General features: G+C 43.2%; 1 protein-coding gene across 1 annotated transcript in view; it reads right to left on the bottom strand.

The window, feature by feature from the left end:
* Window positions 1–16,101, bottom strand: part of SLC2A4RG (SLC2A4 regulator) — a 201,324-nt gene extending 185,223 nt beyond the window's left edge. The window contains exon 1 of the mRNA XM_069243267.1: window positions 15,833–16,101. Within this exon, the coding sequence (XP_069099368.1) occupies window positions 15,833–15,964 (132 nt within the window). The 5' untranslated portion in view covers window positions 15,965–16,101. The remainder of the gene's footprint in view (window positions 1–15,832) is intronic.
* Between the last annotated feature and the right edge of the window lie 9,815 nt (window positions 16,102–25,916).

Genomic DNA, 25,916 nt, shown 5'->3' on the forward strand with positions numbered 1-25,916 from the left:
ACCAGGATCAGTCTGGCTTTATCCCCCAACGTAGCACCGCACAAAATATTAGACGCCTGGTGTCTGTTCTTCGCTCTATGCCTTCGGAAATGACTCAGGCAGCGATTATCTCGGTCGACATAGAAAAGGCATTCGACTGCCTGAGATGGGACTACCTGGAACAGACCATGCTGAGAATGAGGATGGGAGAGGGATTCACACATTGGACTAGGCTGCTATATTCAAACCCCACTGCTAGGGTGAGAACAGGTAACACCATATCTGATTCATTTTTTATTGGCAGAGGAACTAGACAGGGTTGCCCACTATCCCCTCTCGTTTTCGCAGTAGCAGTGGAGCCCCTGGCCCAAATGGCTAGAACCGGGCAGCACTTCCAAGGCATTTCAATCAACGACTGGACACATTATATCGCCCTTTATGCCGACGATATGGTGCTTTTTCTCCGTAACCTAGGAGATGATCTACCAGGTGTAATAACCATGCTTGAGAAATACAGAATGGCCTCCGGACTTCGGATCAACTGGAGGAAGTCCACTATATTCCCCATGTCAAGTAGCACACCAGAACCGAATGAGACGAGAGGGTTACCCTGGTCTCCTAACACTTTTAAATATCTAGGAGTAAACATATACCATACTGCAGAAGACCTCCTAGAAGGAAATATTCATAGAGCAATCAGAGGAGTCAGAACTAGCATGCGCTTCAGGGAGACTCTACCATTAACAGTGTCCGGCAGAATTGCCCTACTTAAAATGATAGTGCTACCCCGAATGCTATACTACTTCTCTACCATCCCATTGGTAATCCCGAAAGCAGTATTCAGAAGCACTGACTATGATCGCGAGCTTTATATGGGGTCCGAGCAGGCACAGAATCGCACTAAATTCATTGCAGAGACCCACTGCAGAAGGGGGCCTTGCTGCCCCAGACCTAGAAATCTATTACTGGGCAGGTCAACTACAATGGCTAGCAAAACTTATCAGTGAACCCCCAGGTGCGACAGACTTACGGATTCCACTGAACTGTCCATCTAAAAAGATACTAGGGATAGTACTGACTCCTAGGAAATCTAGATCACAATTACCAGTGGAATGGGAATCAACTAGACACTGCTGGGAGCAATTCCTAAGAAGAACCCGTACAAAAACCCCATACACACCTGAGGCTCCCCTGGGATGCTTGACTTATGCTTTGGGAGACCATACTCTTAGAGGTCTCAATAAGTTGGAAGAACACAACATCACAAAACTAGGTTACATTTACAATAACAGGAGACTCCACACTTACTCGGAGCTCCAAGATCAATTTAATCTCCCGTCAGGTTTGTTCCTTACATTTAACGCAGTCACCAGAACCGCACAAACAAGTTGGGGGTCGGCAGCTTTCGAACCTCCAACTCACAGTGGCTGTAACATCCTCTGCACAACAGGAGAAAGGAAAGGAATGATCTCAGAAATATATAAATCATTACAAAGCAGTTCACACACACCCCTAAATAAACTCAGAGACAAGTGGCAGACTGATTTAAACACAACAATTGAAGATGAGCAATGGACAAAGATCACCTCCCATACTTACTCCGTATCTGGAAACGCCAGATTCAAATTAATAAATCTTTACATTTATCATAGGGCCTACTTAACCCCGCAAATGATAACTAAAATATACAATGCAAACAAAGCGAGATGCCCTAGATGTACGGAAACAGCTGCAGGTCTGGTACACATGTTGTGGAGCGGTTCAGAGCATATTGGTCAGAGATATTTAGGAGAATCTCTGACAGCACTAGCAGGAAGATCACCCTGTCCCCACTAGTGGCCCTGCTAGGAGACTTCCCCCGCCCTACTGCCCACAAAATGTCCAATAAATTTATTGACTTGGCTCTAGTCCTGGCCAAAAGAGAAATCACCTCACACTGGAAAGACTCAGTAGGCTTGCAAGTTAAGAGGTGGCAAGAAGCGCTAGAAAAATGGGCAGAAGTGGGAGGGGTCTGTGCTGCTAAAAGAAGCGCTACAGGGCCGGAGGCCGAGAGAGGGTGCTACACAATGGGACTCAATACTGGAAAGTTTGAAAAACTTAGACTCCCCGACACCTGAAAAGGATCAGACGACCTCAGACTCCGAACCAGAAGCACTCCCCACACCCACGATATAGAACTTTGGTAGCGATTGATACTCTGCTTAAACCATCAAGAACTGTCAGCTCAGGAATATAATGTGTTGATTTAAGTGCAATATGGGGGATGCGGTTTAACAGCGAGAAATTGGGGATTTACTGTTCATGGTTAAAAATCAATAAAAGATATTTAAAAAATAAAAAAAATAAAAAAACAGGTGGGTTTGCTTTACTGAGAGGCATGGCTTGACCCCGTTTGCCACTTACTGGTTAGCAAGAAGATAAACAGAATTTTGACATACAAATGAATCCTGCTTTGGTTGGTTTGTTGACACTCTAGTTTACGTTCCTGACTTCAATATGCCAACGCCCTTTATATGTGATTCCCAAAACACATGACCACCAAATCCAGTTTGCTCAAAATGCCAATGACAACATTTAGCAGAACATTTAACCTGCCAATTCTTGTTAATGTAGCATCGAAAAATACTTAACAAATTTGTGCATGGTGGACTTTAAGGAGTTCATTAATATAAAACCAACAATATTAGGAACAAATATGATATTCATTTAGTGGTCACCAATTTTAACTAAAGTACTACTTTCCATCTATTTGGATACTCCCCAAGCAGCAATGGTATTAGCAAACTTGAAGGTTCAGACAGCTATGAATCATTAAGGTGAAATGCACACTCCTATGTGTCATTGTTCTGAGGTGATTTCAAAACAATATAGCAAAAGAAAACAACAAAAAAAAAAAAACTTCAGACATACTTCAGCTCACATGTTGGAACAGTGCACCCTGTAATCGTGTTATATTGTAGATTGGGAGAACGTGCACTGGACCAGTTAATCTCCCAGTCCCCCTCTTTTTTCCATTGACTTAGAGCAGCGGCTCAGCTGCGGGACTTCATTATAAATACCCCAAAATTTCCTTTTTTTTGTGTGATTCTCAAAGATGGATAATTTCCAATGTCGAAGCTTCGGCGACGACATGGTTTCTGCAATACTACAAACTCCCTCGATCCTTTGCACAGATGGATCTGGTCCGTCTGGCAGCCTGAAGGAAGATTGGGATAGATTATCTACACTCAAACGGGATTTAATTAAGACAATACTTCATGGTACTACTATGACTGAATATCTGTGGGCAAACGTAGCCCCAAATGGTCTGATAGTGACCAACGTGCCACGCATTGTTTTACAAGATTTGCTCTTTAGGACTGCCTGGGCCCAAATAGTCTGGAAATGTACAAGAGACTGGTTGGTTCTGATCATCAACACTTCCAAAAGACTAGCTAAGTCAATTACTGTTCAGAATAATTTAGCCGAATCTACACTGAAAACAACTTTGTCTTTGGCATCTTTTAAGAGCTGCCTTTCTGAAATCAATGCTGAACTTAACGAAACTAAGGAATATCTGACTCAACAGAAGATTTCAAAACTTCGGAAGGATAACACTAGGTTTAGCAAAGAAAAAGTGTATCCATACATTAGAGAGGACTTCGAGGTTGATAATGTATCAAAAAACTTCAGATGAATCTGTATCTTCTGTCAAGAAAAAACGGAAGTACAGCACAAGCTCCTCCTCAGACGGTTGGAGTTCAGATGATGGGATGTCTCATCCATATTACAATTTTTCTCAATTCCCGATACAACATCCCCCAACTTGGCAACCCCCTTATCCTTTCTTTCAGCCATGTCCAATGGTGCCATATGTTTCCCCTTTTTTTTTGGAAGAGGCCAGGGCAGAGGAAGAGGCAGGCAGAGAGGAAGAGGAAGACGCATACACTGGGAACAGCAAGAACCACAAATGGTGACACGGAGTCTAGGCAAGAACCCCTCAGTGAAAACGTAATTTTGAATCTTTCTTCCAGACAACTCACTTCAGATGAGAACTCAGTTCTGAATAAAGGCCTTGGTTTTGTCCCTACCCCACGAGATGACTTTTTTTCAGATTAATTGTGAATTATCTCGGTTTTTGATGAAGGTCCGATTATATTTTTTCTTCAAAGATAACCCTAAATGAGCCACCACAAAAAGATACAGGATTGAGAAAACCATCCTCTTTCACTCCACCTCTGACATCAATGCCTAGTGAGGTACTCTCATTTGAGAAAGCAATCATGACTGACATTCAAAATCTGCATCCCAAACATGGCTTCACAAACATTACAACACAGGAAAGAACAGCCTTACAAGCGCTGCGCAGTGACCAGAGTATTGTCATCAAACCAGCTGATAAAGGAGGGGCCATTGTAATTCTAGATTCTGAAATACATAAAGCAGAATGTCTGTCTCCTGAGTGATTCTACATACTACCAACCGATTCCAGATGATCCCATAAATAGGTTACAAGTGCAGATATGTTCACTGATCCATGAAGCAGCATCCAATACCTGCATATCCCAGAAAGAGGCAGAATTCTTGGATACCATCAATCCACGCATTCCCTATTTTAATTGCCTTCCTAAAATTCATTAAGGCACTACACCTCCTCCAGTTCACCCCATAGTTTCAGGGATATGATCAATATTAGAACCCCTTTCAACCTTTTGTGATTACTTTTTGCAAGCCATCGTCAAAGAATCGTCCACTTTTTTAAAAGATACGAAGGATGTTCTGAACCTAGTGCAGGCAATCAATGACACAGATATTGTGCAAGCCTTGATTACTCTTGATGTTGAATCACTATATACAAACATTCTGCAAGAAGCAACACTTAGGGTGATTGAGACGGCTTTACTCAATAGTCCACAATGTATGGGTACCCCTGTACACTTTGTTATGCAATGTGCTACATTAGTCTTAACTGAGAACTTTTTTCAATTTTAAGATCAGGTATATCACCAGATTCGAGGGACCTCAATGGGAAGTACTTTTGCTCCGAGTCTGGCTTGCCTGTACGTTTATCATTTTGAACAATGTTTAATTCTGAAGATGACCAACCCTTTTTTTGCAAACATCAAACTATGGCGACGATACATTGATGACATACTTGTCATCTGGCAGGGAGAGGTCCTATTGGTAGACATGTTTATCAATTGGATCAATACTCTTGATCCTTGTTTGAAGTTCACTTCAACAGTTTCTACAACAAGAGTCAGTTTTTTAGACCTTGTGATCACTATTGACAAAGGTAAACTCTATACCCAAACACATCATAAAACGACCGACCACAACAGCCTCTTACTCTATGAGAGTTATCATCCAAAGGCTCTCCGGGATAATTTACCATATGGTCAGTTTACCATGTGGTCAGATTGCGTCAAAACTGTAGCAAGGTTTCTTCCTTTGAAATTCAAGCTAACGATCTATCAAAAAAACTTCACAAAAGACATTATCCTTCAACGATCATCAACTTAGCTCGTAAGCGAGCCCGGAATAACAATTGTGAATCCTTACTGATTTCTGTACCCAAAGAAACCTCACCCCGATTGACTTGTGTATCAACATACACTCCAATATCCAATACCCTTAAGAAAATCATTAACAAACGATGGTCTATCCTGACGAGTGGAGGTGCAGCAATCCCTAAACCGTTATTTGCCTTCAAAAGATCTTCCAACATTAAAGATGTAATTGTCAACACCAGACCTTTGCAATCCACCAACTTATCAGATCAGTACATTATGGGGCCTTACCCCTGTGAAAGGACATTTCCCATCTGGCAATTGCAATGTTTGCCCACTTACCAGACGCATTTGTACTATTGCTCTTGAACCTATTGGTCTATGGCATTTATCAAGCCACACCAATTGTAACACTCGTAACTGTATATATATGATCACATGTCCTTGTGGCTTGCGGTACAAAGGTATGACATCAAGACCAGTAAAGATTAGAATTAATGAACATCGGAGCAACATCAGATGTGGACGGATGACCACCAAATTGAGTATCCAAGGATGTACGCCATACCTCAGATGAAATGTGGTGGATTGGCCTCCAGACTGTGAAATCTTCAACCATGCCTCTTTTTGAGATAGAACAACCCTGGGCCTTCAAATTGGGCACACATATCCGGGGATTAAATGATGATATACCCTGGATGACCATCTCAGCCCACTTGAGATAATTCTCCTGGTGACCTTTTTGATGTTGGAAGGAAGAAGGACTGGACCCCTCACAACTCTGGACTAATAAGAGATTGTTTCATTCCTGCGAGATATTTTTGTCATGCTTGGGGCTAACAGTGAATATAACTATAGTCCTATTTTTCCGTTTATCCCTTTCCTCTTACTTTTTTTGCTTTGCATTATTCTCCCCCTCTTTTCACCACCCAGAATATGAATTGTGGTGCTTTATTTGCAATAAGTGAATTGCAATTGTGTTTTCAGTTTTTATATCTCTAAACTAAGGCACGTCACTTACAATGTGAATTTTTAAATTCTTCACCCCTCAGTCCTTATACTTTTTCTTTTTGTATATTTTCATTCACCTTTCACCACATAAAACAAGCATTGTGGTGTCTTATTTTTGATAAGTGATTGATATTTGTTGTTTTCAGGTTTTTGGAGGTATTTCTTTAAACAAGGGAATGACTCTTGTATTAAGAATTTTTTTAACCTTTTACCTTTTTTATTCTTTTTTTATCATTATTTTTTATCTGTTTTTTCGAGATTTTCTTGTCAGTTTTTTTGACAAATGTGACCACTACTTGTTGGTCCCCGTTTTTTTGGTTTATATTTATTTACCTTGTTTCCCCCGAGTGTTTACAGAAGAAGTTCTGCTATGGGCGCATAATGTTTTGTTTTTCATCATGGATCGTGTGTCCCGATCCTTGCCGGAACTGAAAACACAGACATTTCCGTCCGTTTCCCGATTGGTTAATTGCTGCCCAACCTCGTCCTCTTTTACTGCGTCCTGCAGGAGTCGGTGCCTCACAGTTCGAGAATGCCGGCGGGTTAAGGAGTGCAGCGTTTCAAATTCGACAGCGTGCTAGTGAGTACCTTGTTTCTCGATATGAGATATACTTGGGTTTGCACTTCTTGGGCCTTTTTTAAAATAACGATTACATTACACCGGCTCTATAGCCTTCTGTTATTGACTTAGTACGACCCGATTAGGAGCCAGGTTGGTAGGTACTGTGTAATTTTTTTCCTCCCTGACAACATGCTACTATTATATAGAGACGTCGTGCAGGAGAAGAATAGATGTGGTCTATGTAACTTATGTTGCCGGTATGGGACTTCCCGGCACCCGCTATTATTTAAGATTTTGAGCGTCATGCCTTATGTTTTTTCATTACAGTTACATTTGTATAAAATTGCCTTGCCTCCACATATGATTTACTTGGCAAGTTTTTCTCAATACACACCTATAGATATCCAGACTGATGGTGGTCATATGTCCTTGCGGAGGTAGTTCCTTCCCGTAGTATGGTGGGTAAGCAAGCAATTTATTGATGAGTGTTGTTGTGGTATTGCACTTCCAGTTATCTCTATTTCCTTTCTTTTGACTGTTCTTTTAAGTGATTCATATTTCGTTTGGCACACTTGTGCTTTGTGTTTCTACAAGTCACCAGTAGTCCTTGTACTAATATGCACAGAACCGTAGTGAGTAAAACACCTTTTTTACTCCTCACAACGGTATAATTTGACCATATTGTATATATAAATGGGATACTCTGGAGTTAGACTACTGTTTAGTTCTAATGAAGCGCCGTGAGATCCTTGTGGACAATTTGAAGGCGCAAAACATGTTGACTTCTTTCTAGAGGTAGAAGTCATTGTACAAGTGCAGAACCATTATTTCCTCTTCACTTTCTTTCTGTCTTTTTAATCTTGACCGGGTCCTAATTTTCATTAAACAATTGCTCATATTGAGAAGGTTCTGAGCCAATTTTATTTTGTTCTCTCTAGTTGCCTCTTAGTAACCTAAGACTGCTGTTGGTGCTGAGGTAAACAAAAACTTTTTTGACTTGTTGGTCCCTTGGAGGACCCCCATCAGACATTGCAGTGCCAGTCTGATGTGGAGCAGAGCCTGTGGGTGAGGTCGGATATAAGCCTCACATGTTGGAACAGTGCACCCCGTAATCGTGTTATATTGGAGATTGGGAGAACGTGCACTGGACCAGTTAATCTCCCAGTCCCCCTCTTTTTTTCATACTTCAGCTACACCCCGAGTCGGATTTTCAAAAACGCTGACAAGAACACACAAAAGTAGGAGCAGAAATAGAAAAAGGGACTGTAAGAAGTCAAGTGAAAGACTAATAATCTACATCTTTAAAAATTCACCCACAAAGACGGAGCAAAACTGTACTGGAAAGACGTGCTCTTTTTGGACTGGCACAAAATAAAATGCTGATCCAAAACGGAATGTGTGTGTGTTCACTTTCACGATTCGACTAAGGATCAATCCTTTCACCAGCACTCTATCACAATAAAATTCTACATATGAAGTTCAAATTTCAACTTCATGCTAGTTACGAGCTATAAATTACTAGACACATTGAAATATTCATTTTGAATGCACTGGGTTATCATCAAGAGACCAAAAAATGTGTCTTTGAAAGAATATTTAACACTAAGCATATTGACCCAAATCCAAGAAATCACCATGTGTTTGGTCGAGAATGGCTGGGAAATTTTCATTACAGGTAGTGAATTTTCTGCAAAGATATTAAAGAACATCTGGATGAACCCAAAACTGAATTACTTTTGGAAAGTGATCTTAACATTGAAGGCCAAACCATTTTACAAACATAAAAAGTTAGAAAAGGAGCTCAGAAACAAAGGTCTCTGTGTAGGCCATTAAAATTAACATGAGAATATAAAAAATAAATACCTTGTATTTATCTGTTATCTGAGGTGCAAATGCTTTTGGAAAATACCGCCTGATCCAATATCCCCTCTCAAAACGCATTGTGCACATCCATCCTTATTAACGCAGATTAACGCAGCAGAATGAACTATTCTCAAATAATAATTGCAGTAAGCAACTTTTTTATTTTAGCTTTTGCACTTCTTTCCTAATTAACAATGTACATTTCCTTGATTTCACTGTACTTTTGTGGTTCACCTCTTCATGCATACATTTGGACAAACCTATATTCTAGAGCAAGATTAATGCAATGTGGGTTCAACATTATACTTTATATAGATAATACCTACCTAATACGGACAATACCAGAGGAAAAAAAGATGCTAGAATCCCATTCATCCAAAAGTCAAACCCTGAGCATATTGATTTCTTGGATGTATAAATGTAAGGAAGTGTATCTTTTGCATGTTCACCCCCACTTTTGGACTGATGCTGCTGGATTTTTGACTGTGAGCATGCGCGAAGGCCTGCTAACCAGACCTCGGTGCCAGTGTTTAACCCTACAGAAAAGGAGGTCTAATCGGCTATCCCCAATTGGCAAGCAATCCCTTACTTATAAGTCCCTAGTATATGGTACCCAGGGCATGCAAGGCAGAGTGTCCACAAAGAACTGCAGACTCTCCTGAAGCAGGCCTACCAAGTCCCATGACAGGGAGCAATATATTCTTATGTGAGACATATGTTTTTATATGTAATTCCAGGAATACTTCCAAACTGTTGTTTTGCTGGGGGAGGTTAGGAGCCACATTGGCAAACACAGGGTTAAATGGTTTACAATTAAACACGTTTACCATCTGAATTATACCACCTAACCCCATCAAGTAAATTATCAAATTAATGGGAAGATTAAACCCGGTCTGATGGTCAGATTGGATTTAATGTCACTGTTAATTTTAAGCAACTTTTTGAAAGGTGCTTCCCTGCCCAAAAGGTAAGCTCCAAAGGTGAAGCTGCCTTTGAAGGGCCATTGGTAACAACACTCCTGTGCAGGATATGTTTTGTTGCTGCAGACATATTTAGGAGAACGGGCCAAGAGTGGGAAAACCAATGTTAGAACTGTTTTTCATTTGTTGTGTAGCCCACTGGTAGCTACATCCCGAGGATGGGCTACCTTTGTCCTTACGACCAAGGAAGGGTTGTGCCATTTTGGAAGGGGCAAGAATGAGGCACACTAGGATAGCTAGGTGCCGCACATCACCGGAACTGCATCACTCGAGAGGAGGAAACCTAGTAGCTCACAGGCTAGTGACGACGTGGTTCCTCCTGGGCATGTTTCTGGGATAAAATGGTCACGTATGGCACCCTTACCCTTAGTTCACGACTGGAGAAGAGAGGACCAAAGAAAGCTTGACCAGCGGGCTTTTGATTGCACAAAGAGAGGTTGCACTTTAGTGAGGACTGCACCGGCTGCACTTTTGTGCTACTGAGCTGGGACCCTGTGTGGCTCCTGACATCAGGAAAACTTGATTTCCCAGCTTCACCAACTCCAGTGACTCCAAGGACCAGGTGGCCGGTCCCCTGTAACCTGCTACAGGGACACAAGAGCGGAAAGAGCCCAATTTGTCAAGGTGGTTGACCCAGTGGAAGTTTCACTGCTTCCAGCTGCCATGCACACTAACAAAGGAGTCTGAGATAGCCAAAGTCTACACCAGGGTCTGCCAGATCCAGGAGAGTTGTCAGTGACCAGATTCCTTGGACCACAAAGGCACAAGCCCCAACCAAAATGTTCTGCCTCTAATTGTGGTGTATCTTCACCAGTAATACAGCTGTAACTGTGCAACTACTGCAACAAAGAGGATTTCGAGGGATATCACTACATGAACAGGTTCACTCCACATCACCCGTGGACCAAGGAACCACCACAGACACTCCCCATCAACCACACCACTACTGGAGTAACCTTGTGAACATATCTGCCTGTATACCGCAGCATTAGGACCACTCCATTGTTTCCTATGGCGGGCTTGTTCTATAGTTGGGAAATTGCTCTAGTGTCCAGGTAACTCTGCAAAGTATCCTTTCAAGCCCCCTAGACCTCGTCCCAGTCAGATCTGGTTGCCCAAGCCGGGCCAGAATACTCAGACTAACTTTTCCATACTTTCCAAACCTTGTGTTTACCAATGTTCGTTTGTAGTTGCATTTAAAAGTACTAAAACGTGCAACTCCGGAACCCTCAAGCTGATTTTGATGATCAAGGACTTTAAAAATTCATTAAAAAGGCTCTATTTTTATGAATTGTTCTTGTGTCTCTTTATTTGTGTATTATTTTCTTGTTTTGCTGTATGGTGCTGTTAAATAATTTACACTAAGCTCCTTACTTCTCCCAGCCACAGCTATCCATGGTTGAGCTAGAGGTTAAGTAAACAACACGGTTCTTTCTCAAAAAGGTCTCTACTAGTGTACTCCACAGTAAGGCTACCCTTTCATAAAGTACACTAAGATCCATGATGGTCAATGACATCAGCAAGGGGGGCGCATATATAGATTGAACAGAGTGGGGCTCAGAGCTGAGCCTAGTGGAACGCCCTGCTGTAGCGGCATTGCCTCTGAAATTGTTGAACCACATGGAAGGTACGATTCTAGAGGAAGGAAGCTAGACACTGCAACATCGCTCCCAAATTCCTTACGTCCACCATTGTTCCACTGTGTCAAAAGCTGCACTTAAATCCAGCATAATCAACACATCAGCCCCCCCCCCCCCCACCCAATCCGCTATTTGTGTCTCAAGGATTCACCTGCTAACAACAGGGCTGACTCTGTACTGAACTGAGGATAGAAGCCTGATTGTGTCTCATGGGTTGACTCCTGTGCATCAATGAACTTCGTCAGTTGGCCATTCGCATGCTTTTCAGCCACCTTGGTGAAAAAAGGAAGCAGAGAAATAGGCCTCAAGTGTGCAGGATCGAAGGAGGTTTTTTTTGTTTGTTTTTTTAAACAGTGGCATCACTAATGCCTGTTTTCAACTGGCAGGAACCTGCCCTGCTGTAAAGGACAATTTAAGAAGGTCATGTAACCCATGGAGAATTGTCTCCTTGCCTCTCTTCAGAATCACAGCAGGGGGCTGGATCATCAGGGGAGCCTGATTTCACCCATCCCCATACAGTTTGTACCTGATCAAGGTCAGGGGCGTTGAACTCAATTAGTTCTGCCTTAATCTACCTAGGTTTCAACCATACGTGGAGACAGGTAGCCCAGGTCACCTCCTACGGAAAAGAGTCATAAATTTGAGAACCTTAACTATGTGTTGCACTCCGCCTCGGTAGGTCTAGAAATCTGGGCCACTCACTCTAATGAGGATAGAGCCTTTACAATGGAGAAAAGTACCCGTGAAGAATTCTTTGCTTGCTCAATTTGTTTTGGCATAAAAAAAAAGACAGCATGATTTCTTAACCTGCTTATGATAGTTTCTGAGAGCTATATGATTGATAGGTATCTTCTGCCTGCTGATTATAGTTGCAACACCAATATCGCTCAAGAAGTTTACAGGCCTTTTTTCACACAAATACGAAACAAAATAGATGCAGCAGTTCAGAGTAGAGACTGTGCCAGTGTATCAAATGTTCATAAAAGGTAAACATGTAGCTTGGTCTCCCTACCTCTTCTCTACACTATTCCCCTCCATTTTCCTGTGTCACTGCTAGGGTTGCTATCTGCGAGATATTATATTGGCCTGGATCAATAATTTTATGGCATGTTTAGCAACAAAAATAAATAAATAAAAACAACAAAGAAATCTGGTTCTGTTTGACCTTCAAAATATATTCCAAGATGTTTCAGACCTATTTTTCCTAAATGGTTATTAAAGTAAAGCCATGGATAATTGTCATGTTAAAAAGACTATTGAGTATTTTACACAAATTCTTATTCGCATACCAGCTCTTGCCACTTCCAGAGTCACAAAAAGGCTAGCTTTTAAAAATGGTGGAAACCACAGTCACTGCTGAACTGAGTGCAGTAAGGCTTGACCGAAGTCATGGAATGGGTAATGGGTAACTTAGAATGCCTGGACATGGCACTTCATATTTTTTTTTTTAAGTGCAAGTGCTAGAGTTTTTCTTAGAAGCTCACAGCCAACACCGCCGAACAAAGAGTTTGCCAAATAAAAAGAGCGCCCAAATATTTAATTTCACTTAAAGCCTTTCTTCCACCATCCTATAACTCCCTTTCGACCACACTTCATAGATAAGCTTTTAGACTGCTTATATTTGACATGCCAATTGTTTCACTAGGGTTATGAGCGACAATTTAATGCCAAATGTGTGACATAGCCAGTGACACATAAAATAATGACTTGCATATTTACAGTACTTTTTCATTCGCTGGCTGGGACCCTGTGGCACTATAAATACACACGTCACTAGTCTCCAATACGCCATCCAGGATTCAATTTGGTTTCTTTCTAATTACGCACATACACAACTACAGTGAGTGCATTAGCCAATTGATTTTTCATAACGTGAAAGAGTGCACTTCCCTCTCAATTACTTTCACTTGCATTTATCTTTCATTAAAGGTGCGTGCATAATTTTATAAGCAGGTACCTTTTTGCATTCCTAAAAATACTTACTTTGAAAACACTTTTTTTTAATACTATAGATCAGATCTCTACGTATTTTTTGCAACAGCCTATCTTATACTGTTGAAATACAATTTTAAATAATGTCTTGCATCAATGTTTACGCCTCAGTCTCCGAGAGTTGCTTTGTAGTACTATAAATACACAAGTATACGCTATAGAGTACTGAGAAAAACAGGATTCAATTCCGTTTCTCTCGGGGTGGGCGACTGACATACATATGCATACTCTGCAGTGCATGCAACAAAAACTGTTGTTTCATAACATTAAGAACAGTTTGTTTAACACAGATTTATTTTCTTGCATTTCTCTTTAATTTAATCAAAGTGAGTAATTTGTATAATAAGGGACCTGAAAGTTTAAGAACAAAGTATTCACAAAATAATTTGTTCTTTTTATAGCCACATCTTTGACACCTAAGCACACAGGATGAATTCAGTGCTCTGCTGAACTCACCTGTGCCGGCAAGTGTCTCCCAAGGAACTGCCAGGCTGAGCCACAAACAATATTTGGGCCAAGGTGGGGGTCACAGGGCTGCAGACAGTGGAGATTATATAAGCAGGCCTGGTGGTAGCTGTCTTGCTGATTGCCTAGGAAGGACATAGGACGCTGAAGACCCCCGGCTACTTTTGTTTAATTATATCCTGCAGCACCTCATCCGAGGAGCTGTAATATGTATGACTAATGCATTTCAGTGTGGTGGTGCACAGTAGAATGTCTAAAATGTGTTGCATGATGCTTGCAGGGCTGCTACTGTTGGGAGTTATTTTTCTCCTTGCTTTATCCCTACATTTGTTTTTGTATATTTTTCATTCCCTTTTTTTTTTTTTACATGGTCTGCAGCAAAGTAAGATGATTATAAATATGGCTCCCAGTTTATGGTATTTATTTTTTTAACATTTCCGTCTATTTATCCATATTTATTTTTTGCCCCTTTTATTTGTATGTAGCCATATTTATTTTGTATCCTGTGTACAGATTAAGTGATAACTCGTATATTTCCATTTAACAGATAAACGTGCACTCATACTTGAATGCCGGTGAGGTTTTAGCAAAGTACACCCCTAAAAATAATATAATAATAACACCACATCAAACTATTAGAATAATAGCACAAGTACATGTTGTGATATGCAGTAATTTAAGCAAATCTCATTGAGTTTTTTAACGCCCCATACTGACTATATGTACAGTTATTTGTCTGACTGTCATTATTCTCAGCATGGAGAGTTACTCCAAAGAAGCCAAATTATCTGTATTTTCTGATTTTCAAAAAAACACAGACAGGAAACATAATGTTTCTGTCTGTATGTATCTGTAAAAACGGAAAACACGGAGCCCTAATTATAAAGAAGTCCCTGTCTCAAAAAATTGCGCCAGGCCAGGGACCGGCAATCAATGGCATAAAATAAGCACTTTCTGTGCCTAAATTTAAAGACACGAAGGGGATCCAAAGACCATTTACCAAAGTCCAGTTCACGAGTGAGTTTGGAGAGCGAGGGCATTTTTTCATGGGAACATAGACAGTGAACCGGGGCGTCCTGTTTTTATTCACGGATCTCAGCATAGGATGCGAGTTTAAAAATTCTCAAACAACAAAAGGTCTTGTGCGGAAGCCGGTGGTCTCTGTTTCAAACGGTGAGTCTAGTTTTTTTGTCCAATACACTGCAACCTAGATCACTGGGAGAGGCTATCACAGATGGGAGCCCATAAATAGATGTCCTTAAGGCTCAGCGAACCGTTGAGTATCTAATCCACGTAGGAACCTGTAGTGATGGTTGTAATGTATTTTATGGGATTGGGTTGCGGGTGGATAAATTAAAATGCAATGATCTGGGCTATGACATGGGTGGGGAATGTTGAGGAATTGGAGGCGGTTTCTGCGGTGCCGGTTGTGTTTTCACATATCTCTGTACTCAACTTGTAGGGTCGTTTCATCTTAATAAAAGTTACAAGGAAAATGAATAAAAAACCCATCGACTCACTTCTCTACAGAACCAATAATTTTCGTTACAACCCTATAAAAACCACAACTCTCAACGGAACCACCACTAGGATTCTCCAAACTTAGATCCTGGAGTGGAAGGTCTTAAGGAAAAAGGCGGGAGATGTCCCCGCCCGACAGTTGCTCAAAGGGGCGTGGCCGGATGAAATTGACGGGGCGTGGCCTACAAAGGTCCACGGAAAGGGGGTAGGGCCAAGGCTCGCGGGAGGGGCGTGTCTCTGGCGCCCCGATCTGGTAAAACTTTGAGCTAATTCCACTGCATGATACGTTTCGAGTGAGTATTTCAGCTCAAAGGAAGCGGGGCGCCTTACCGTGGTGTTTCCCGGACCAAACGTCCTTCCTTTTATCGTGCTTCCAATCCCTGCCCTCTTCACCTGCAGCCCCGCCGCCGTCACTCTGCCCTCGGCGCGTGGAACTCCGCGGCTGGGCCGCGGCGGCTCCATTGCCGGGTGGGCGGGGCTCCTTCACGCTTAACTGTACGAAAGCCGGTACCGGTCACTGACGCTCTTCATGGCGGCGGCTGTCAAAGGCACGGACCACACCCCCCTTTCCCCAGCCGGTGGCACACGCCCGTCACATCGCCAGCCACGCCCCAATGAGAGTCCACGGGAAGCAGAGTACACGCCCCACTGCGCGAGAGCGTGAGTACCCGCCTACCGCGACGTAAGGGACGCCCACGCACTGGAGCCACCCTGTTTCCAAACTCTATCCCTCGCCTAGCTTACGCCCCCACAACGTAATAGCCGCGAGCTGAAGTAGACCACACCCACGAGAGGGAGAGGACGCCCCTCAGGCTCTGTCCACGCCCCTTCAGTAAATCAACACCTGTAGCACTAGAAGTAATGTCTCAGCTGACCGCTCCGCTCAGCACCTGTCAATCATTGTGTGTGCCCCACCCCTACCACGCGAGCATCATTCCACAATAGCTTTACTTTCAGGGTTAGAGACAGAAGAAATACTGCCTATATTTCGATACTGCTGTTGGCGAATAAAAAATAGCGCGGCCATTTCAGAACAAAGTGTTGAGCGTCTTTTGCGTGCGCAAGAATGTAGAACGTCTGTAAGTATGGCGTGCAGCTACCAGCCTTTAAAAATCACAGGAGTCGGTCGCCCACGAGTTTCCCAACGGTAAATGTGAGTTACGCCGAGGATTTCGGTAACACATTGTACTCTTTCTAGCTGTAAAAATATGAGGCGAGGGAAACAGTCTCATAAGAGTGCCAACGTTGTGAACTAATGCCGTGAAGGCGATCTTATCCCATTCTGAGATCGGATAGAGACTGCTGTCCGTTGTCATAATCACGCAAAACGGTACTTTCCAACTATGGCTCCGCCCAGACTTTTTCTGGCAGAGCGCTCGGCTGTGAGATGACACCCACCAGGTGTCCACTGAAATGAAAGTAGGACGAAAATCAACACAAGCCTCCTCTGGCACGTGGCCATCACCGGGTCCGCCTGTGATTGGCTGTTGACCTCTGGACTGTCAAAATAAAAGAGGTGTGCGAAACTTCGCCTCTCCCCGAAATGGGGGGAGGGGCAGAGGCGGTTATAACTAACCCCTTGTCTCATATATATTTTTTTTTTTTGGCGGGAAGACTGCTGGCTTGTCACGTCGGCCTACTTGTATTCGCACGCTTAAATTACGAGGCAGACTATGAACCACACACGCTCGAAATACAGGGCCCCTATTAGCCATGTCCCGCCTACGCAGCATTGGAGCCTGAGTAGTTACAGCCATAGTAGTTTTAAGTTGTCAGTATTCTACATTTTAGTGATGTGGTGGAGAGTGACATGCAATTTATGGTTCTCGGTAAGCTGACTTCTTTGAGCAGTTCCGTATAGACCAGTGTCGAATTTCCTATTATCATACCTCCACTTAGCTGGTTACTACAGGGGGCTGTATGTCATGATATATTTTGTTTTTAGTTTATGGTACTCAGCAAGCATAGATTGAAGAGAAAAATGTTTTAGATATCTGCTGGGATGGACTTTAATACTGTAGCATCGTCCCCATCCTGGGTATCCACCATTGACTATGCCACAAACAGATGTAAATCACATGTTTTTAGGTTGAGAGCTCACGTGCTTTGACCTGTTGTAAGTACTGTGTGGATTTTAACCATGCCCACCTCACCCCATCACTTCCATATGTTCCTTGGCATGCCTTTCAACAATCCCTTGATGTCGTTGGTAATTGCTTTACATGTGTGCCGTCTTGGTGCGGTTTTGTTACTGCCTTGCAGACTGACTCTGTTACCTGGATTATTGCATGATTGCCCACATGTTTTACTGTGAGAGAGCGACTTTGTCAATTTGTCTCTCCCCTTTGCGCATGGCCGCCCGGCACTCACAGCACAAACTCAATAGGCATGTATCTGTGAACGTTGTTCTATCGGGATAGCTCCTGTGCCAACACAATGGTTCCAGTTTCGGGCAGTAAATGCGTTTCAAGATAGCCATTCGAGGGCTGGGGTGGGATTTTCCTAACCCGTATGAACTGAAGACATTGTTTTTAGCATGCATGAGGCTGACTACTTTCTAATTCCAAAAGCAATACTGGCATGATGGCATCGATGCACACTGTTCTTTTTTTTGTTGTTGTGATGAATAGTTCCTGATGTTTCCAGTTTAAATGCAAGCAGTTGTCAGTAGTGCTCCTGTGATGAAAATGGACTTCCACAGAAAGAGGCCACATGTGGTCGAAAATAGCGTGCATTGAACTTCTGACCAGCGTTGCAGTGTGTTACTGTCTGCGCAGGTTTACACCCTAAAGAGTTAACACTGTAATATTCCCAAGTTGTTATAGGAAACACAAAGAAAATAAATGCTGGCAAACTACCTCAGCCCATGGCAAACTTGACATAAAATATGTTGTAGACGGCTAATCTGGTAATGCCCAAATCTGGCATATTTTGATCTTCTCCAGGAGTTTTAGGGAATAACTAGTCGGTGCAGCAAAGTGTGCAAAATGAATAGGAGGAGTGCAATACTAGCATGGCTGCTCTTGGTATTACTGCATCTACTCACATTAAATATAGCACATGTATAATATGAGGGATATGAAGACAGACCCCTCTTATGAACATTGACCTTGAAACAGGATGAAAAAGACAGTGCCAAAAATGCTAATACTTGTGATCATGCTTTCCATATATAGATACATTTAGACGTAGGCCTGGTATTTTGGCGAATAACCATTGGAAAACATTGTTCCAACTGTACTTCTACTAGGTTTCTCCACCAGAAAACAGCTGCTGAGGGCATCTCAGCGAAATACTGGAAAAGGCAGCAATTACCAATGTGGTTCAGTTTAAGATTATTGCATCTCCTGGTATTCCCACAGGCATGTCCATTTTGATGGGGAGCAGAAAAATGTGTTTACAAGACATTTTTCAACTACTAGCTATAATTTCCACCTGGATGAAGAGAAGCAACGTCCAGTATTCTGACTACTGGATATTTTTTCCTTTCTGAAGGATTACCACCATGTTTGGAATGAGTGGCTAAATATTTTATAAACTTGTCTGTTTCGTAGTAAAAGTTATTAATGGATCTGCTACATATGCTATGTGCAGAAAACAAATTGGTTCTTACTATTGGTTGCAAAATATTTGCCAAAATTTAGTTCCATCTTCATTTATTAAGTTTCACTTACAAAAAGCCCTCTGAAGACGCATTGTCTCTAATGCTTTAAAATATAAACTTTCAAAACTCTATTCAAATTCGTGCTAATGACTGCATTTACCATGATGCCTTGGGGTCACAAATGCTGGAATGGAAGACAGGGTGATCCCCATTTTGACTGTTGTAATTAAGGCTCCCGTGAGCCTCTGAGCTGACGAGCTCGGGTGAAGCACCTGTGCGCCTTCTTGAGTGGTACTTAAACCTGTGAATACTTTCAAGGCGGCATTTCAAGCAACCCTGCCAGTTACACGTTGCTCTTCGCTGATGACGGCCAAATAGGCAGAAACACGTGTCCGAAGATACAGCACTCGCCGCACCAACTTATGGTGAAAAACTTTCAAAACTCTATTCAAATTCGTGCTAATGACTGCATTTACCATGATGCCTTGGGGTCACAAATGCTGGAATGAAAGACAGGGTGCTTCCCATTTTGACTGTTGTAATTAAGGCTCCCGTGAGCCTCTGAGCTGACGAGCTCGGGTGAAGCACATGTGCGCCTTCTTGAGTGGTACTTAAACCTGTGAATACTTTCAAGGCGGCATTTCAAGCAACCCTGCCAGCTACACGTTGCTCTTCGCTGATGACGGCCAAATAGCCAGAAACACGTGTCCGAAGATACGGCACTCGCCGCACCAACTTATGGTGAAAAACTTTCAAAACTCTATTCAAATTCGTGCTAATGACTGCATTTACCATGATGCCTTGGGGTCACAAATGCTGGAATGGAAGACAGGGTGCTCCCCATTTTGACTGTTGTAATTAAGGCTCCCGTGAGCCTCTGAGTTGACGAGCTCGGGTGAAGCACCTGTGCACCTTCTTGAGTGGTACTTAAACCTGTGAATACTTTCAAGGCGGCATTTCAAGCAACCCTGCCAGCTACACGTTGCTCTTCGCTCATGACGGCCAAATAGCCAGAAACACGTGTCCGAAGATACAGCACTCGCCGCACCAACTTATGGTGAAAAACTTTCAAAACTCTATTCAAATTCGTGCTAATGACTGCATTTACCATGATGCCTTGGGGTCACAAATGCTGGAATGGAAGACAGGGTGCTCCCCATTTTGACTGTTGTAATTAACGCTCCCGTGAGCCTCTGAGCTGACGAGCTCGGGTGAAGCACCTGTGCGCCTTCTTGAGTGGTACTTAAACCTGTGAATACTTTCAAGGCGGCATTTCAAGCAACCCTGCCAGCTACACGTTGCTCTTCGCTGATGACGGCCAAATAGCCAGAAACACGTGTCCGAAGATACGGCACTCGCCGCACCAACTTATGGTGAAAAACATTCAAAACTTTATTCAAATTCGTGCTAATGACTGCATTTACCATGATGCCTTGGGGTCACAAATGCTGGAATGGAAGACAGGGTGCTCCCCATTTTGACTGTTGTAATTAAGGCTCCCGTGAGCCTCTGAGCTGACGAGCTCAGGTGAAGCACCTGTGCGCCTTCTTGAGTGGTACTTAAACCTGTGAATACTTTCAAGGAGGCATTTCAAGCAACCCTGCCAGCTACACGTTGCTCTTCGCTGATGACGGCCAAATAGCCAGAAACACGTGTCCGAAGATACGGCACTCGCCGCACCAACTTATGGTGAAAAACTTTCAAAACTCTATTCAAATTCGTGCTAATGACTGCATTTACCATGATGCCTTGGGGTCACAAATGCTGGAATGGAAGACAGGGTGCTCCCCATTTTGACTGTTGTAATTAAGGCTCCCGTGAGCCTCTGAGCTGACGAGCTCGGGTGAAGCACCTGTGCGCCTTCTTGAGTGGTACTTAAACCTGTGAATACTTTCAAGGCGGCATTTCAAGCAACCCTGCCAGCTACACGTTGCTCCTCGCTGATGACGGCCAAATAGCCAGAAACACGTGTCCGAAGATACGGCACTCGCCGCACCAACTTATGGTGAAAAGCTTTCAAAACTCTATTCAAATTCGTGCTAATGACTGCATTTACCATGATGCCTTGGGGTCACAAATGCTGGAATGGAAGACAGGGTGCTCCCCATTTTGACTGTTGTAATTAAGGCTCCCGTGAGCCTCTGAGCTGACGAGCTCGGGTGAAGCACCTGTGCGCCTTCTTGAGTGGTACTTAAACCTGTGAATACTTTCAAGGCGGCATTTCAAGCAACCCTGCCAGCTACACGTTGCTCTTCGCTGATGACGGCCAAATAGCCAGAAACACGTGTCCGAAGATACGGCACTCGGCCCACCAACTTATGGTGAAAAACTTTCTAAACTCTATTCAAATTCGTGCTAATGACTGCATTTACCATGATGCCTTGGGGTCACAAATGCTGGAATGAAAGACAGGGTGCTTCCCATTTTGACTGTTGTAATTAAGGCTCCCGTGAGCCTCTGAGCTGACGAGCTCGGGGGAAGCACCTGTGTGCCTTCTTGAGTGGTACTTAAACCTGTGAATACTTTCAAGACGGCATTTCAAGCAACCCTGCCAGCTACACGTTGCTCTTCGCTGATGACGGCCAAATAGCCAGAAACACGTGTCCGAAGATACGGCACTCGCCGCACCAACTTATGGTGAAAAACTTTCAAAACTCTATTCAAATTCGTGCTAATGACTGCATTTACCATAATGCCTTGGGGTCACAAATGCTGGAATGGAAGACAGGGTGCTCCCCATTTTGACTGTTGTAATTAAGGCTCCCGTGAGCCTCTGAGCTGACGAGCTCGGGTGAAGCACCTGTGCGCCTTCTTGAGTGGTACTTAAACCTGTGAATACTTTCAAGGCGGCATTTCAAGTAACCCTGCCAGCTACACGTTGCTCTTCGCTGATGACGGCCAAATAGCCAGAAACGCGTGTCCGAAGATACGGCACTCGCCGCACCAACTTATGGTGAAAAACTTTCAAAACTCTATTCAAATTCGTGCTAATGACTGCATTTACCATTATGCCTTGGGGTCACAAATGCTGGAATGGAAGACAGGGTGCTCCCCATTTTGACTGTTGTAATTAAGGCTCCCGTGAGCCTCTGAGCTGACGAGCTCGGGTGAAGCACCTGGGCGCCTTCTTGAGTGGTACTTAAACCTGTGAATACTTTCAAGGCGGCATTTCAAGCAACCCTGCCAGCTACACGTTGCTCTTCGCTGATGATGGCCAAATAGCCAAAAAAAACGTGTCCGAAGATACGGCACTCGCCGCACCAACTTATGGTGAAAAACTTTCAAAACTCTATTCAAATTCGTACTAATGACTGCACTTACCATGATGCCTTGGGGTCACAAATGCTGGAATGGAATACAGGGTGCTCCCCATTTTGACTGTTGTAATTAAGGCTCCCGTGAGCCTCTGAGCTGACGAGCTCGGGTGAAGCACCTGTGCGCCTTCTTGAGTGGTACTTAAACCTGTGAATACTTTCAAGGCGGCATTTCAAGCAACCCTGCCAGCTACACGTTGCTCTTCGCTGATGACGGCCAAATAGCCAGAAACACGTGTCCGAAGATACGGCACTCGCCGCACCAACTTATGGTGAAAAACTTTCAAAACTCTATTCAAATTCGTGCTAATGACTGCATTTACCATGATGCCTTGGGGTCACAAATGCTGGAATGGAAGACAGGGTGCTCCCCATTTTGACTGTTGCCTGACAATCTTGTCTATTTTTTTGCTGTGCTTCTTATTCAATGTCTTTTGCCACTAATCTTTGTTTGTCCCACCTCTGGAACATTTCTTCTTAATATGTTTTTTTTATTTTTTTATTTGTTTATTCGGTTTTCAACAGAACAGATACAATTTAAACAAACTTAGACAGCATGTCACATTGGGCAGTGTACAATAATCATTTGCTTGGGCTGCATTACCATACTTTCAGCACACACATCATCAATGGAACCATGTTAGGGTCAACAGATAATTGGCTACAGGAGAGCAGATGACCTTGTTTCAACTAACAGCCATCAATCCCTGTGTGGTTCACCACTACCAGCAGTGCTCAGCACCTTACTCCTCTGCTGTTTTAACAGACCTCAAGGTATCTTCGCCTCTGCTACCCCCTAAGAGATAAGCCTGGAACGGACCCCAGATATCACGGGGACGGCTACAGCTGGGGAGGAGTTTGACAAAAAGTGTCAGATTGTACATTGCAATATGTCATATCCCTAACCTGATCTTTAAGCATTGGCATGGGGTCCCTCCCCACCTCACTGATACCCTTTGCTTTGCTAGAAGGAGTCCTATGGCAGTCAGTTGGAGTACAGCTGGGATATTTCTATCGTAGCCTAGCAGTGCCGCCTGGGGGATCAGCTGCTAACAGTTCAGAAATCCTCAAAGCAAAAGCAGCTCTTTCAGCACAGCGCGAGAGCTGATGCTACAATAGTCACTGCACTCGGTCGTCTCATAATGCTTGCAGGGCATTCTTTTAAAATACATTTTTGTTCATAACTCAGCCTGTGGTGGTCCTAGGACAATGGGACCACCTTCAAAAAGTTCACCACACCCTGCCCTTTCTGTCTAGATCAGCGGGGATTCTGCCATTCAGTGTCTTTTTAACCTTTCTCATGGCTGTAACATTTGTTTTACAGCTGAGAGTAATTTGTGTTTTAAGAGTCTTGGTTGTAATATAATTCCAGTCGGTGTGCTAGTCCTGAAAATGTGTAATGCACCATGCCTTCTAGGTTCTAAATATATAGTTGCACTGTGTTACTTTTGGTCATTTTTTCATGCAGGTTATGTCCTGTAGGGGCTAACTATCAGCTTACATGCCCATGTTTCTTACAAATGCAGTTTTCAATGTCGTGTCCTTCCAAACCGCTACACAGTCAATGATCATTCATAGCGACCCTACAGCATAAGAAGACGTCTGTGCAGGCCCCAATTTAAGTTATTCATGGTAACCCATCTTAGCTTTACAACTGCTGTTTACATGGCGTTGATGTCCATCAATCACAACTTCACATTGTGAGTCAGTTTCCGTCACTGTTTCATGGACTTGGAATGCACAAAACGATGAAGGTGCAACTGCTTATTAATAAAGACATCAGGCGTGTTTCACAGCAACACTGCAGGATAGCATTTCACCTACAAGAAGCAATTGAGAAGGAACTAGAAGCTTTGCTTAAACATAACATTATTGAGCACTCTACTGGTCCCACACCATGGGTGTCGCCCATCGTTGTAGTGCCAAAAAAGGACAGTGGAGGTTGAGTGCACATCTGTCTGTATATGCTGTAGGCCAACAAAGCAATAGAGTAAACCAAGCTTGGTGCCAATACCTTATCCTAAAGGCAGTTCAGTACTGTCAAGATAGTTTTTTTCCACAGTCAGGTGAAATGTTTCTGTCACAGTGAAAGTACTAGGTGTTTGTTTTTGTTACGTGTGTGTTAGGGCAACTGTGTATATTGTGTCATTGCCTGTATCATGTATGTGTTATGTCATTTTATGCAATATGTGTGCTTTGCAGCAATGTATGCCTTCTTTCATTGTTATACCACTACATGCTTTTTGTTGTGTGATGCAGCTGTCTGGGTTCTTCTACAGGTATATTTGTGGAATCCATGTGACTACATTCACCAACCCAACACAGTGCCCTTGTGCACTCTGTTGGAATAAAAACAGAAACCGTCCCAGTTTTCATCTTCCAGTGTCGGCTGGCCTTTCAGCATGGGCATAGCTATCAATAGTGCAGCAGGTGCACTGGTCCATGACCTGAGAGGCCTAATTTACCAAAATTATATCTTAATATTACTGCCAAACCAGACAATAGGAGTTAGGCCCCATAGCATTTTTTCTGTGCCACTTCCTGCAAAGCCTGAACCATGTTGAGTCTCCAGTCGATCCCCTACTATGACCCTCCATGGGCAAAATGCCACAAATTAACCCAAATCTTTTTTTTTTTCTTGCACCATCAGAAATATGGCTTTAATTACAGAATGCACATACTGTGCGTCTGGCACTTTTTTATGTTAGAAAAACAGAACAGACCATCAGCAAAATAAACAAATAGACACCCCTGAAACATTAAGCACAATTGCACTACTTAGGGAATGTTTGCTTTGTCCAACGCATCATCCACATCACAATGTGGTGGCAACTTGTTCTAACTAAGGGCTACATAACACAAGGAAGCAGTAGCATTCAAATGAAAGTGTATGCAATTGTGGCAGGAACCACAATCCTAGTTAGGGTAAGTCACAGACACACCTTAAATTAATATGTGCTCACCTCCTGGTAGCTTGGCACAGAGCAGTCCGCTGTTAAAGATGAGATGTGTTGTTCAGCCGATAAGGGGATAAGGAGTTAAGGGCATGCGTTGTCATCGGTCCACAAAGAAAGGTGATGTGTCTGTTTCGAGTTGCGCAGCAGCAGATGCATTGAGGATAGAGTCAATACGCCACGCAGTCGGTGATGCGTTTGAGTCAGTCATTGTAACAAGGGTGATGTGGCCACAGTGCAGGAGATGTGCCCGTTCAGAGTCCTTGCATCAACAGTGGTGTGGATTCTGCTGAAGCAGCACTTCAAACCCACTTCCAAGGGCCAAGAACTGGATTTGCACCACTTGGCGGGGCAGTTTCGTGGATGGCAGAGTTTAGGTGTTACAGCAGGTGAATGGAAATGTTTTTTATGTCCATGAGAATGCATTCAGGAGGCAAGCCAGCAAGCTCTTGGAGTCACTCTGGTTTTGGATTCAAGTTATATGGATCCAGTCCTTCTCACACAGGCAAGGAGGGCAGCAGGCAGCAGGTCAGCATAACAAA

The sequence above is a fragment of the Pleurodeles waltl genome, chromosome 7, assembly GCF_031143425.1.
Source record: "Pleurodeles waltl isolate 20211129_DDA chromosome 7, aPleWal1.hap1.20221129, whole genome shotgun sequence".
In the NCBI taxonomy this organism is placed as follows: Eukaryota; Metazoa; Chordata; class Amphibia; order Caudata; family Salamandridae; genus Pleurodeles; species Pleurodeles waltl.